The 15,981-nt window shown below is 45.8% G+C and overlaps 1 protein-coding gene and 1 long non-coding RNA gene across 2 annotated transcripts; one reads left to right on the top strand and one right to left on the bottom strand.

Annotated features, from left to right (window-relative positions):
* Nucleotides 1-2,885: 2,885 nt before the first annotated feature.
* Nucleotides 2,886-10,054, bottom strand: LOC101754427. Its single transcript, XM_004979036.4, has 7 exons — nucleotides 9,661-10,054; nucleotides 8,802-8,870; nucleotides 8,170-8,283; nucleotides 7,988-8,062; nucleotides 3,623-3,754; nucleotides 3,389-3,530; nucleotides 2,886-3,177 (listed from the first exon to the last, which is right to left on the bottom strand). The coding sequence occupies exons 1-7, from the start codon at nucleotides 9,871-9,873 to the stop codon at nucleotides 3,026-3,028; spliced, it is 897 nt and encodes a 298-aa protein (XP_004979093.1). The 5' UTR covers nucleotides 9,874-10,054; the 3' UTR covers nucleotides 2,886-3,025.
* A 601-nt stretch (nucleotides 10,055-10,655) lies between these two features.
* On the top strand, nucleotides 10,656-13,586 carry LOC111258153. Its single transcript, XR_002678745.1, has 2 exons — nucleotides 10,656-13,103; nucleotides 13,307-13,586. It is a non-coding gene; the product is annotated as an uncharacterized LOC111258153 (long non-coding RNA).
* The last annotated feature ends 2,395 nt before the right edge of the window (nucleotides 13,587-15,981 follow it).

Raw genomic sequence — 15,981 nt, 5'->3', positions numbered from 1 at the left:
AATAAGCTAATTAATGCTTACCTTACAACTCCAGTAGTCCAAGTCACCAGCACCGCTAATAAAAAGGGACCTCCTCTCGCAATACTACCACAAAAGTCAAAAACCCTCCGATTAAACCCTACCCTCTCCCACCTACCATCCATGTCACCAAGTGAGGAGCCGCCGCCGCCTCCGCCGCCGCCGCCACCACCACCGCCACCAAAGGGTGAATCGATGGGGCGCCGACTGATTGTTCGCATCCGTCTCCGCACCACGCAGCTGCCCGACCAAGAAGAGGGTAGTGATGTAGGAGCCAACGAGAATGCCGCTGCTCTCCAGAGCTATGGATCTGAATCACCACGGTCGCCGCATGAGAAACTCCCCGAACGCCCCCATGAGGGTGAAGCTTCTAGAAGCAGGGGTGTGGAGCCTCCTTCCGAACCTTTGGCGGGCGGTCATGGGAGGGAGGAGGCAGCCGTCCAGCAGCATGGTTCACCATCGCTGTGTTCGCGTGAGGCATATTGCCTCATTCGAGATGCGGCAAGAGCCGGTCTTGGCGTCGTCGCTGCGGAGCCGTACCTGTGCACCAACTGCACCATGACCTTTGGTCGAGAGAAGAAGATGCAAGGGCACAAGAGGTGGCAGCACAGGCCGCGCAGCGCCTCCTCCTCGGAAGAGGAGGCGCCCACGCCTAAGAAGGTAAGGAAGAAGCCAAAGCCAAAACGGGCAACCGTGAAGATGGAGCCTTGCCACGATGAGCCCCCTCTTCCATTTCCGATGGTTCAGGGTGCCACCTCGCGTCGTGGCCGGAGCCCTATCCATGCTGCCGGTGAAGATCTGGCAGATCCAGCCAGGTCGCCGGTCATGGAGTTCCGGCGCCGGGGGACTCAAGTCGGTGTGGGCGGCAGGGAGGACCTCGTGTCCTTGCGCACCCACCAGGCGGGCCACGTGTTTGGGGCGCACAACGACGGCCACGTCAACCAAGCTATCGTCCCCGCAGCCGAGAATCCAGAGGTAACCGTCTCTGAGTCTACTGTTACTGCTCACAACGTTATAGCCATAGAGGATGACGACAGTGACAATGACAACGCCATGAACGTCACTGGCGGTGACGCTGGGAACGCCAATCCTGTCATCGCCGTCATGGGGTTTGGTCCAACTGCAAGCTCAGCTCCTGATGTGGCGCCAGTGCTGCCAATGGCACGAGCTCCTGCAGCTGCCACCGAGGTTATAGTCATAGACGACGACAGCAGCGACGACGACAATGTTGTCAACGGCACAAATGCGGCAGCTGTTCTGCCACTGCCACGAGCTCCTGCCGCTCCAACTGCAGCTGATACGGTAAAGGGGAAGAACGCCTTAAATGAAGGCGGAGCTTGCTATAGCAATGGTGGCCACGGCAAAGCTGTGGCTGGCTACAGCAGTGCCGGCCACAGCAAGGCTGCAGCTGGCTACAGCAGTGGCGGTTATGGCTATGGCTACGGCAAAGCTATTGCCATTGGAGGTCAGAGCAAGAGAGGCCCGCGCAGACCCTACAGCTGTGCGGATTGCGGCGAGACGTTCTACACCCCTCAGGCGCTGGGAGGCCACGCCAATGGTCACAGGTCCAAGGAGAAGAAGAGCATGGTGATGCCGAACCTCCAGAGCCCCTCGGCATGCAGGAGCGGTCGGCACGTGTGCCCGGTGTGCGACATCGTGTTCTCGACCGGGCAGGCGCTGGGTTGGCACAGGAAGAGGGTGCACTATGGTGGTCTGGTGATCGGTTCGGCCAGCAACACCAGCAGCTCCTCCACACCTCGCCCTCCGGCGAATGCTTTGGAGCCCTCGGAAGCGACAGCGATGAACATGTACAGCAATGCTGCGGCCGTCCATGGCACTGCCAACGCCATGCGCTGCAGGTCGTTTTTTCCTGATTCTGCTGGAAGCGCCATCCTTGCACTTCCAGCGCTGAATCCAGTGCAACGGATGGCAATGACCAGCAATCCTGCTGTGCCTGGTCTTGTCTCAGCTGCTACTGCTGCCACTGGCTCATGGTCATGGTCACTCCCTGCAACGACCAGCAGCTTCCTTCCTGCAATCCCCTTGCAGAATCATGGGGAGAATCCACCAGAAGAGATTGCGGTGGCGCCTGGCAACCGTGCAGGCCGCACCATCCGCGCATTCTCCTCGCAGGATCAAGAGGAGAATCCACCACAAGAGTTGGCAATGGCGCCGGGTAATGGTGAGCATCGCTCCATCCGTCCCTTCGGCTCCGACACCTCTCCTCAATTCCCCTCGCAGAATCAAGAGTATCCACCAGAAGAGAGAGCTGTGGCAACTGGCAACGATGAGCAACGTTCCATCTGTCTCCTCGGCATCGATGTCTCTCCTGCACTTCCCTCCCAGAATCAAGAGGAGAACCCACCACAGGAGATAGTGCCTGGCAACCGCGGACTTGGTACCATCCTTCTCTTTGGCGTCAACTTGGCTGAACGTCCGAAAGAACCAAAGAAGTAGGTCAAGAGAGGAGTACCTGATCTTCGTGCCGGTGTTACAGGAAATAGCAAGGTTGCATCGTGAAAGCTCTACTTGTTTGTCAGGTTTATTTTTCCGTGATATCATTTATCTGCTGCCGACATAAATCCAATCAGGAAAACTGTTCCGCGTAATCATTTTTCTTTTCTCGTTTAGACATTATTAAAAGTTCGTACCAAAGATGCAGCCTTTGGTATTTGGATTTATTTGATCAAACAGTTTAGTGCTTTATTTTGGTACCTGGTAAACAGTCGTATGATTTATCAGTGGAATAAGGTTGTAACAGTTATTTGAACAATTTATGGTGCTTTCTGCTATCCGACCCAAGTGATGTGGAACTTCGCATTATGGTGCTCATCTTAATACTGCTCTCTGAATGTACATCAACGTTGTGTCAGAAAATCAGATTGTGCCAGACCTTCCCGGTATCCAGTTAAGAAATTGGAGAAGGTTTGAGGTCAGAGTCTTTGACCAAATGGAGTTAGCATCATGGACATCATTTAGCATATGGGTTGAACAACGGCACTGATGATCATATATTCTGAATTGCGAGCCTTGCGGCTATCATCCCGACATTATGTTCTACGTACTCGATTGCATTGTTTAGTCTTTCTCGAGTGTCTGTTGAATCCATTGCTTGTATCTTGTATTTTTGCAGCGTGAGAAGTTCGGCATCTGACATACCTGAAGTTTACAGTTTCAGTGTCAGATATCTATGCATCCATGTATCAGGTCTACTGACAGTTGTTTTATGTGTGCATGATGTCTTTGGCTGGTCGTTGTATGTAAGACAGGCAATTTTCAAAGATATTGACGAACAGTGAAAGTTTGGTCAATACTACAAGACCTGAAGATTCTGAACTAATAAGTGGTTGAGAAGAGGGTGGAACTTCACCTGAAACTGTTTGGTACGCAGCAAAGGAGAGACGTTCTGGGAATCCAGGGATGAAAGACTCATTATACTCTTCATAGTTTTCTTTCTCCGACCACAACAGAGACGCCCTGATGTTAGTTTGCAGTGGTTCATCCTCAGGCACCTAAATTTGAAGTGTTGAAAAACGAAGACTACGATAAGAAGAATTATTTAACATTTGCAAATTGCAGAATGGACTTAAGATATTGATAGAACCTTCAGCTTCATTTGCAGGCTGTGTAAATTGCACATAGATTCTCTTAGCTTGGAAATTCTTGTCCCTAATCCAATACACTCATAATGCTCATCAATCAATGGAGAAACAGTACCACGGAAATAGGGCTCCATCTGGATCAATGAAGACAGAGATGTGATTCAGGGTTTCTGTAATTTGTTCTTGGCCGTGTCGAATCCTTCAAAAGTAGTGCAAAATCATTCTGATCTACTACCTTATAGTTTCAACAAATAAGCTTAAAGAACCAGAGCATTTACGTATCTCAATCAGAATTGGAATGATGGTTTACTAAAACATCACAAGGCAAGGCATAGTGACAATGAGGACATCCGACTATAACACTAGAATTCAGCTTGACATCTCCTACCTCTCAAAGATATCGAAATTAATTCACCGGTTCGTAACTTCGTATATGAAGCAAAAGTTGGTGTTTGAACTTTGAAGGTATTATAAACACAATTTATAGAATATGTGAAGTAGTATATGTTAGAGATATGTTTTCCTCTCTGTATATACCCCATTGTATAAGGGGTTATGTGCATATGTACCACCACTTGTACTCTACTTATATGGGCCTATTGGCCCCCTGGGAATACATGCTGATTATTCGTAACATGGTATAGAGCCAAAATCGATCTAGGGTTCATCAGCTTCTGCCGCCGCCGCCGGTTCCTCAATTTATTTTCCGTCAGCGATGGCTTCCTCGCGTCGCGCCTCCCGGTGCTGCGTGACCCCACCCCTACCCGCTCGTCTACCGCCCCATCGGTGCTGCGTGACCCCGTCCACCGCCTGCTCGTTCGGCCGCCTCCCTTGCGCCCGCCAGCGGCGGCGGCCGTCCGACCGCCTCCTGTGCGTGCGTCGCCTCCGCCGGCCGTCCACCTGCCGACCCTCTGTGCGCTTGCGTTCTGGATTTGCCTGCTTCCGCTGGTTCTCAACTGGATTTGCTAGACGCCTACTACTGTTTGCTCGTGATCCTCTTCGTGGATTGGCCATCGGATTGCCCGAGAGACTGGATTGGTTGGATCGCCCCTGTCCTGTCTCGATAGGATTGGCTGCCCGCTCGCTGTCTGCACTTCTGATGGCTTCTACAGGCGGCACCATCTCTGTTCCTCGCTGTTCGTTACTCTTCGATGGCACCAATTACATGGAGTTTATAAGGGTGCACATGCGCGGTCTTCGTCTCTAGGGTGTTCTTTGTGGTGATCTTCGTTGCCCTATTGTTGTGGCTCTGCCCAGAGCCTGTGCCTCCTTCTGACCCAACGAAGGATCCTACTACTTCCTCAGCCTACGACAAGCAGGTCACTGCATATCAGGAGGCCTTGGATCTGTATCGCGATCGGTTGGCATTGTACACTCAGTGGGTTGATGATGATGCTCATGTTGCTTCCATCCTCGTCGCCAGTATGCATTCTCCGTTTGCTTTTGAGATTGTTGGTTTGTCTACTGCTTTTGAGATGTGGTCTCATTTTCGTCGTTGCTATGAACCGTCTGGAGATGTCCTCTACCTTTCAATGGTTCGTCAGGAGCAGACACTTCAGCAGGGAGATTTGACTGTCGATGCCTTTTATGCTCAGATGTCTGCTGTATGGCGCCAGTTGGACACTCTCTGCACTGCTGGTTGTCGTACCTATGACTGCTGTCGCGCTCTCTGAGCTGAGCGCGATTTCTGGCGTGTCTACAAGTTCCTCACTCGGCCTCGACCGGAGTACGAGCAGTGCCGCGTTCAACTACTTGCACGTCACCCTCGTGTCTCGCTCGTGGAGGTGCTCACTGCTGTTCGCTCCGAGGAGACTCGTCTTCGTGATGCTGGTCTTCTGCCGCTTCCTCCAGTGCCCACAGTGCTTGCGGCTTCACCTACAGGGTCTTCTACGCCAGCTTCGTCGACAACATCTGTTTCCTCGACGGCTTCTTTGGCTGCTGCTTCACGTGCTTCGTCATCTCGTAAAGGCCATCCTTACTATGATTATTGTGATCGTGCTGGCCATTGGGAGTCCCAGTGCTACAGGAAGAAGAAGCATCATTGTCGTCCTCCTGGTGCTTCTTCTCCAGCTTCGATGACTACTATGTCTCCTGCTTCATCTTCGACTACCGACGATACTCAGCAGGAGATTCTGCAGCTGCTTCGTCACTTGTGCGTCTCCTCCCCCTCTACTGCTACAGGTTCTGCTGGTTCTGCTACAGTGTCTTCCAGCATTGAGAGTCCACCCTCTTCCCAGTCAGGTACTCTTCCATGGATTCTTAATTTTGGAGCTTCTTTTCATATGACTTCGAACTCTTCTATTCTTTCTTTCTTACGTTCTCCTTCATTACCTATTTTTGTACTCATTGCGGATGGTACTTCTCTTCCTGTTGCTGGTCGGGGATCTCTTGAGACTTCTTTTCATGTTCCTTCTGTTTCTTATGTTCCCCAACTCACCTTGCAGCTCATGTACGCAGGTCAGATCACTGACCATGGTTGTCGTGTTATCCTTGATTCTGATTCTTGTTTTGTTTAGGATCGTCGCACGGAGTCCCTGATTGGTATTGGCCGCCGGCTCCGTGACTCTCAGCGCCTTTGGCAGCTTGACTGGCTTCGTCTTCCTTCCGCTGCTGCCGGTCTTGCTACTTCTTCCACAGGCACATTTCAACAGTGGCATCATCGTCTTGGTCATGTCTGTGGTTCTCGATTATCTTCATTAGTTCATCATGGTCTTCTTGGTCCTATCTCAGGAGATGTTTCTCTTCATTCGTGTCAGGGTTGTTGATTGGGAAAGCATATTCAGCTTCCTTATCATAGTAGTGAGTCTGTCTCTCAACGTCCTTTTGATTTAGTCCACTCAGATGTATGGGGTCCTGCTCCCTTTTCTTCGAAAGGGGGTCACAGTTACTATATAATTTTTATTGATGATTTCTCTCACTATACTTGGATTTATCTTATGTCCTCTCGTAGCGAGGTTCTACCCATATATCGATGCTTTGCTACTATGATTCGTTCTCAGCTTGCCACGTCTATTCATGCTTTCCGTGCTGATTCTGCTGGTGAGTTCCTTTCTCGACCTCTCCGTGCTTTCCTCGACTCTCAGGGGACCCTTCCTCAGTTTTCTTGTCCAGGTGCCCATGTGCAGAACGGTTTAGCCGAGCGCAAACACCATCACCTCTTTGAGACCACGCGTGCACTCATGATTGCCTCCTCTATTCCTCCTCATTTTTGGGCTGAGGCTGTCTCTACTGTCACACATCTTATTAACATTCAACCTTCCGCTGCCCTTCAGGGGGGATTCCGTTTGAGCGTCTTTTTGGGTGTCTACCTAACTACTCTTCGCTTAGACTATTTGGTTGTGTTTGCTACGTTCTTCTTCCACCTCGGAAGCGTACCAAACTAACTTCACAGTCTGTTGAGTGTGTTTTCCTTGGCTATAGTTCTGAGCATAAGGGATATCGTTGCTGGGATTCTGTCAGTTGTCGGATGCGGATTTCTCGCGATGTTGTCTTTGATGAGTCTCGTCCATTCTATACTCATCCTTCCTCTGATGTTTCACAGTCGTCTTTGGTCGAGCCGCTTTCTTTCTTGACTTTTCCCGATACACCTATTACTCTTGCGCCTCCTTCGAGCCTTGTACCTTTGCCTACAAAGTCTTCTTTATTTTTCCTTCTTCTGTGGTTTTGTCTCCTGAGCCTTCTCTTTTGGTTCCTGACTATGGTGTTTACTGTGTTTTCTTGGGTGGTTCTCTCATTGCTTGGAAGACTAAGAAGCAGACCGCGGTTTCCCGTTCTAGTGCAGAGGCTGAGTTGCGCGCTATGGTGTTGTTGACAGCAGAGCTTTCCTAGTTACAGTGGCTACTTGAGGATTTTGGTGTTCCTTTGACTGGATCGACTCCTCTTCACTCTGACAGTATAGGGGCTATCAGTATTGCTCGAGATTCGGTGAAGCATGAGCTTACCAAGCATATTGGTGTTGATGCCTTCTTTGTTCGGTCTCAGGCTCAGGATCAGGTGGTTGTTCTTCAGTATGTGCCTTCGGAACTCCAGGTTGCTGACTTCTTCACGAAGGCACAGACTCATGCACAACATAGTTACTTTCTCTCCAAACTCAGTGTTGTAGATCCACCATGAGTCTGAGGGGGGGTGTTAGAGATATGTTTACCTCTCTGTATATACCCCATTGTATAAGGGGTTATGTGCATATGTACCACCACCTGTACTCTACTTATATGAGCCTATTGGCCCCCTAGGAATACATGCTGATTATTTCTAACAGTATACATAGATATTACTCAAAGAGTAGCTGAGAATATGCATGATAAGATGTGAACATCAGAATTGGAATAACATTTCTTTTTTTAAAAAAAAAGAAGGAAAGAGCTTACATCCAAAAGATTTGAAATGTTTACTCGACACACTCCTCTAATTGATATCAGTGCTCCAATCTCCAGCTTTTGAACCTACACTAAAGACAGACCATCAATACAGAAAGTGACCAGAGAAATAGAGTGGAACTTTCCTGTAAGCAAACTTATAGAAAGGTGCCACATGAAGGACAAGAGCTTACACTTTCTATATGCACCAAGCAACCATATCTTACAGCAAATGAAGCTTTAGTAGAGCTATCTACAACTGGATCAAGTACAAAGTGAACAAAAGAATTTTTCTTCTTGTTCAAGGCCTGTTAAGTAAATATTTACAAAAAAAATCAGTAATGATGTTGCATAATACTCACACATGGTTTGAATTGTCACTATCTGAAGAAAGAAATCCGAAGATCTTGTCTGTCAACAAGGATGTACCAAAATCACATCTATACAGTTTGGGATACTTGTTAACTAGGAACTACATACGCAATTTTCCAGGCAAAATTAAAACCATATCACTATTTTCTTCATACCATGTTTCTATGTCTGCTCCCTGTGGATCCAAAAAAAAAAAGATATCTCAAAAGAAAATTAGGTGGACACAAATTTGATATATAAACCAAACAAAAAAAATTACTTGATGAAGAAATGATAACATGTATTTTGGTTAAGGATATCATGGAAAAGCTTCTAAAGTGTGCCTCTGTTATATGGTAGATTACACAAGTGCAGTTGAAGGATGTTTAAGTGGAAGAGAAAATGGGTTACTTCATACAGAAAGAAATCAAATATAAAGTAATAAGAATCTATGGAGTGAACAAACGGTTCATACCTCCTCTAGCAATGCTATATATCTTGCTTCATACAAGTGCAGAGTCTTGGATTCAGATGGTATCAGCACCTATAACATTTTCATTAGGTTTTACTGATAATGCAAAGTGCAGATTATATTCAATGAAAAATAACGAATACTAATGCAAAAAAACTCATATGATGCTACGAAAGAATTCAATGAATACAAATACATAATGCAAATTTGTAGATCAGAAATTGTTCAGATCTTGTTATCCACAATCAGTCCCCGAATTTGGTCAGAAATCTTCAGTTATAACAAAGGTAAACTGAATCAACACAGTACGATATAATATCAAATTTGTTTGCTGCACGAAAATATCTTTCCTCGCAGCACTGTCGAAAATGCCGATTGCTAGTAGCAGGCATTTTCTTGGCATCTTGCAAGGGGAGGGAAAAATAAATGCTACAAGCCAACCAACTAGATAGCGCCATCATTTTGCAGACTGAACATACTGGCATTGGTGGATAACTTGATATCCATGGTTCATATGGAAGAATGAACAAAACTAAAAAAATAACAGCCTCCTCACGTTTTTTCAAGACAGTTTCAGGCAGACCCGGGGCAGTTGGTTCTGGGGTTCAGGTTCTAGAAAGTAATTTTCTATAGCAAAGAAATCCTGGTTGGTTCTGTGGTTCACTAATTTGGACAACCTAACCCATCCGAGACCACCGAAACACTGGTCCCCAAATCCTCCCCGAATGAAACCCACTGATTGCGCTCGATGTGCCACCCACTTTGCCCAATAATCGACCTCAACGTCGGCAATGGCAGCCTACAGAATCCGTTTTAACCCAAACCTGAACACCCAAACAAGTATCCCATCCGAAGACCTTACCTCCGCGGGCTGGAACGGGAGGAGCGGCAGATCGAGCGACGACAGCGGCGGCGGCGGCGGCGGCGGCAGGGACGACGCGCAGCGGACGGCGCGGAGCTGGCGGCGGCGGGGTAGCCATGCGTGGAGGGGAGGCACGGGCCTGGGGCTCGGGTCTTGGGGCGACCGCGGCGAGCTGGAGGGGGAAAGGAGGCGGAGGGGAGCGGAGGCGGCCATGGCCGCGCCGGGGTTTCAGCGGTTGGGAATAGCCCGTGGGTTTGGCGGGAGCAAAGGGAGATAAGGCTGAAAGTTTTCTTTACTTGTTGTCTACATTTTTTAAGAGGATTTCTTTCTCTTTTTTTTGTCTTTGTAGCTGTGTGGAAAAGATGGTAACAATGTAATTGCATTGCTGGCGTAATAATTAGGAGAATTATTGTTCTAGTTTATCAGAGAAAAATGAGTAAATGCGGCATTTACAAACTCTGACTGGGGTGGTGAGTGTTGCATTTTTGAAAAAACAATGTTTCCGAAGAATACAAGTATAATGCTCTATTTCCTGTTAACTGTAATATCAGCTTTTTTATTGGATATAGTACATGCACTTCTCAATTTTTTACAAGTCGTGCAACGAATTGTGATTAATAAATTGCATTACGCGTTTTCTTTCGCATTTGGAAATTTGGGATCTAGAATTTTATATCTTATTAGAAGAGTAAATTGAAAAGCGGACTCCCATACTTAGTAGTAGTATGGCAATGGAATGATTGTAGTTTGACCTATGTTGCGATTAAATAGAATATTTATAAATTACAGATTTGCTAGACTTCAATCGTTTGTTTTTTAGGTTGCCCTCAATCACTTTTTCTCTACAGCCGCTGGATCGACCACACGGGTGATATTCTCTTTTGTTTTTCGGGCCCGCACCTCAGCTTTGTCCACCCGTTAACATCCCAAGATTTGTTTCACGGATTCGGATCTGAAACTGGAAACCCGTTTAGAGGGGATCCGAAGGTTCGCGTGACTCACCGACCGTTCGTTCTCCTGCTGTTCCTCTTCATCTCCGCGGGGCGAGGCACCAGGGGAGAGAGGCGATTCGGGAGGGGGGAGAATCAGGAGTCGCGGCGACGACGAACGGCCGGCGAATCGTGGGTCCCCTCGAGGTCAGCGGCGAGGCTCTCCGCGAGCACGGCTTCCTATCGAGGTGGCAGAGTATTTCCTGCCGGGACCGCTCGGCGGGACGAAGGCCTCATTCCTCTTCTCTTTTTTTACATAACATTCCGATTTGGTTGCTTGGATGTGAAACCCCTAAGTGGTATTTTGTTCCTGCTTGACCCCATCATGTAGTTTTTTTGTTCTGCTTTTTCCTGTGTGCATTCGTTGGACCATGTGATCGATGGAGCATGATTTGTAACTCGTGATTTCTGTGATTAGGTTTCGAATCTGAATATTTTAGCTTGCAGCGTGTCTGCCTACGCAGTTGGTTCAGATTTGTAGTAACGCGTGTTAATTTTGCATAGGCATTGGGATTTGATTGATTAATCTCCACTTATCCTTCTCATTTTCATTCGTTATTGCAACTATCTCGAGTGCAATCTCTGCCGGGTCCACAATTTCAAAAAAAAAAACTATCTCGAGTGCAAGATATGTCTCCTTGATTGATTCGTCGTGCAGTTTGCGGGGACAGCAAATTCAACATGCAATATCCATGTGTTTAGCTATATGCTCTGTTAATCTGAAACTTCGAATTATTCAATGTTGTAGTGGTTTAGTTTGTGTGGACAGCAAATTGGTCATGTGGAATGGGTGTGTTTATGTTTGTTGTATTCCTTTTTGGACTCTTGTGGGTGAGCTAATCCATCAAACAGACTGAATGTTCTATATTTGCTTACGCACATTCAAACTTAGTTGTTACAGCAGCTTGTTTGAATTAGCCTATGGCCTTTGGTTGTATATATACTCGGATCTGGACAGCTTTGCAGCATCATAGTTACTTTCTGTGGCACACCATGTTGGCATTTTCTTATTTCTATAAGAGTCCAATGGTCTTAACAACTATGGATGTTTTTGCGTGTGTGTGAGGGAGGGAGATTGCATTTCTTTGATTTAGCATAGCGCCTAACTGCATATCACAAAAGTCTAAGCTATCTTTAGCTCCATCTTTCTAGAATTGTATCATCAATTATTTCTCTGTTATGCCAACATTTTTTTCCTGCATGTACCATTTTTTAACTGTGCATTATAGCTAAGAAAGCTTCCTGATATATGCATGTTTTTTTATTTCAAACTGGAACATCAAAGTTGCTTTCCCAAAGCAGCATGTGTATGAGGCTTGATTAGTTAAAAATCCCATTAAATATATACATAGTAGAGATCAATTTCTTAGAAACCCACTACATTTTCTACATAGTGTAAATTATTTAGAATAAACTGTAACATTCAGTCTTTTTTTTTGTGATGAGCTCATACCTGTAGAAATCCATCCTTTTTTAGAGTCTACATGATGCTCTTTAACTCACATAATTAAAATAGCTCAGTATCTTTTTTACAGTGATAGTTAAGTTTACTATTCCTCATCTGCAGTTCTTTAACCAAGATAATTTATATATTTTTGTAGGAATATATGTTTCAGTGACAACATTTCCATCATTAACTGCAGTGTTAGGACAATGTTTTTAGAATGTGTTATTTTGCATTGGATGGATGTTCTTCAGATAGATATCATTCCCACTATATATAACCGCTGGACTCGATTAGTTTCCATGGCATGCTCATATTTATGTCTTATGGATCATATTTTTGGCAAGCTGCTTGTTGTTACCATGGGTGTCATGGAGCTTGCTTTGGTTGCCGCTACACAATCTGGAGGCCACTTTGCTATTTGGTTTGAATTAATATATATATCATATATTGTAGTTTTAAATTTTTTAGTGTAATTTTTTCTTGATTACACAAAATGTAAATCTTTAAGTACAAGGAAGATTTATTTGTATATCTTAACTATTTTTTAAAGTAGTTCACTAAATACTCCTGTTTTTACAGAGCATTTGTCACACCTTACCACTACTGACACCAGGAAAGCATGTGTCACCAAGCTGCAACACTAAAGATACAACATAAAATGCTTGAATGCTTAGTTTTTCTAACATCTCTCCCTCTCTCTAAACTTTCTTTTTAACCCCCTAAATACTCCTGTTTTTAGATTAGCGAAAGTACTTACTACGCACACTTGATTTATAAAACTTAGTTCAATAAGACACTACAGTACGTGAAGTTTCTATTATTAGATGTACATGTATGTTCCTTTCTTTACATGTTGTTTTGCTGAGTATTATCACTTAAATTTTCTCTGACAATCCTTTCTTCAGCACCTTGTCCAAGTAACCATTTGAAAGTTGCTTGAGGCAAAGATGGGTGCAGCAGGGCGTTCTTCCAAGCTCGTTAGCTCCGTCCATGGCTTCATTGTCAAGGTCTAGACTCTAGTCTCCACCCTTCCCTCTATTTCTATCTGTGGCGTCCATTTTTCTTATCAAACATGCCCTGGTTTTATACAGAATATATTGTTTTTTTAATGAATGCAATTGGACTATGCATGATGAAGAGAACAAGCATTCAAATCCTTGGATTTATTTTTCACAGTTATGGTATTGAAACCTTGAATTCCATTTTGCAGGACAGAAGGCGAAAATGATGTGGAGCTTGGTAGATACTGGGGTAAGGTTCTGCTTATCATGAAAACATGAATGTGGCTTCCTGATGGCTAGGTTTTCATAATTTCATCTAGATGATTCAACGTGTTTTCCCTTCTTTTTGTGTGTTTTTCTACCTGATTTTTTATACCCTTACAAAGATGTGACAAATTCCAACCATACTGAGTTGGGATCAATCCATAAGAATTATGGGGACTAAGCTACATTGCATATCTCCATTGCATACTTGCATGTGTTTTTCTACTTCCCTCAAATTAACTTTTTATTTTTTATATGTATTTTCGTTGTCACCCTAAAAATTTGCATGCGACCTTTTTATTTGTTGTTCTTTTAGGCCTTTTGATTGGACTTTAGCTGTGAAATTTCAAAAAAGGAAAGCCACGAACAGGGCAGTTACTGGACCGGACTGAATGTAAGAAATGCAGGTTAGTACCGGGCTTAATGTAACAAGTCCCTTTAACATGCCCCCAACAGAACAGAACGAACAAGCTCTCAACAGGCCCAAAGATAACAAACGATCCATATCGGTCCGCAGCTGAGACAATTGAACCCGTATGGATGTTTAACGGGCGCAAAGCTGTAGCATATTCGGGCCGAAACATCCATCCGACATTCCGACATAAGCAAAATAACAGCGGGGGCATCTGTACGAGCCGTTGAATGAAGATCCAACAGCCTGTGCAGGCGATTGATGGATAACAATATCTCAATCGATTGGTATATAGGCATATCCATAAATTAAGGTTCCAAAAAGCGCTATGCGCTAGGCACGCATTAGGCCGCTGCCTAACGCCCAGGAAGACTAAGCGTAGATTAACTGTGATTAAATGTTCCACGTATACTAGGAAAATAATAAAATAATATGATATTTGGGCCATTTCCATACCATTCTCAGCCCACTATACATTTGGGCCAATATATGTGCCAACTAACCTTGCACTGCATGGGCTGCAATTATTGGCCCATCCAGCCCATCTCCACCTCGTATTTGCCATAGCACTCCACGAACAGACCACAGACAACCACGTAGCCGCCGCCGCCGGTCTCTTCAACCCAATCTCATCTCCTTCCTCCGCGGGCTGTTTCTCGTTGGCGCTGGCGCATCTTGTGCGCACTGCAGCCCGCCTTCACCGGAGCACCAGTGCTCCCACGTCCCTGCTCCGCCCGCTCCCCTCTCCACGGCGTATCGCCCCTTCTCCGTCCACTCCCCTCCATGGCGCACCATCCAGTAGGCGACCCAGTAGCATAGATGGAGTCACACCCCAACACAACTATTTTGCGATCCTAATCTCTTCTCTGTTCTTGTTTGCTTCACCATCCATGGCTTTGACGGGTGCCTCCATGTTTAATTGGGCGTTTATGGCCTAGGCCACACGCTAGGCCTCCGCTTCGTGCGTAAGCGCGCCTAGGCGTACGTTTAATGATGTTTTTCAAACATTGTTATAAATACAACATCTTGTGTAAATTGTACCCATCACACAACACTTGTACGGTTGTATTACTTTGATCGAACAAATAGCAGAATATTAGAACAGATGCATAAGTTTGTCAAATGTGTGCATATACGGTCGTATGTGTACTACACGATTGTATTTTGCTACAGGACAGGTGACGTGGATAGTTTTTATACACGTAAACCCCTGTATTTGTCCTAACAATAGAATGGAGAAGGTGCATTTTAGTTGTTGACCTGACTGGCCGATAGACTGAATACATGTTTATGTGCAATTTACTCTTAACAAAATTACCATGGGTTCAACAGAAATTTGTCATGCCAAAATTTCCTCTTTTTGCTTAATCCATGAACCCTTTTTCCCTAATCGATGAATTTGGTGGCAAAATCAGACAGGAAGAACAAATTACCAAGAAACAACACCAAGGGGGAGAGAGAGAGAGAAGGAAATCCAATCGCAATCTGGCTAACCACGTGGGTGGTAGGCATCTCCAAGCATAGGCCGCGGTCACGGACGAGAAGGCGAGAACGAGGGCCAGCTGGGGCAGCGAGGAAGCAAGTAGGGCTGGGCATTCGGTCAGGCCGAACCGAACCGTTGGTTATTTCTAAAATCCCGTCATCTAGAATTAGGAACCAATCGGTTCCTGGAAAAAATAGAGACCGAGGAGTTGGTTCGGTCTTCGGTTCTGACTGAACTGACCGCTCTCAAATCAAAAGCAAAAAATTACACAAATTCAACAGACAAGATCGCACAAATAACATTCAAAATCAGCAACGAAAGTCACAAAAATTAATATCCGAGGCCCTCCTTGTCCTTGCCCATCTGCAGCACGACCACAACCTTGCCCTTCTAGACACTACTAGTGAAATAGATCTATTGGACTGCCTCAATACCGGTCACATTTGGACTTGGTACTAATGTTAGCATTAGTACCGCGGCTAATTTAGGATCCCCAGAGGCCCTTTAGTACCGGGTGGAGGCTCCACCCGGTACTAATGTGTCTGAGGACCTTTAGTACCGGGTGGAGGCTCCACCCGGTACAAAAGCCATCCCCACGCGCTCCCACATGCATCCCTTCCTATCTCTCTCTCCCCTCCTCTCTCAGCAGAGCACAGCAGCAAATCACAGCAGCGCTCGCTCCTTAACTTCTTCCTCTCCTTCTCTCCACTCTTCCTCTCCTTCTC

This window comes from Setaria italica, chromosome VIII, assembly GCF_000263155.2.
Source record: "Setaria italica strain Yugu1 chromosome VIII, Setaria_italica_v2.0, whole genome shotgun sequence".
Classification (NCBI taxonomy): Eukaryota; Viridiplantae; Streptophyta; class Magnoliopsida; order Poales; family Poaceae; genus Setaria; species Setaria italica.
Note: the sequence above shows the minus strand (reverse complement) of the source record. Positions and strands in the feature narration are given on the sequence as shown.

Excerpts from the sequence above, each read along its gene's own strand:
- LOC101754427 (XM_004979036.4), bottom strand. The coding sequence starts at position 9,873 with ATGGCCGCCTCCGCTCCCCTCCGCCTCCTTTCCCCCTCCAGCTCGCCG. Across the intron at positions 8,871-9,660 it reads TCCCGTTCCAGCCCGCGGAG|GTGCTGATACCATCTGAATC; the intron begins GTAAGGTCTTCG and ends AAAATGTTATAG. Across the intron at positions 3,531-3,622 it reads GCCTGCAAATGAAGCTGAAG|GTGCCTGAGGATGAACCACT; the intron begins GTTCTATCAATA and ends CTTCAAATTTAG.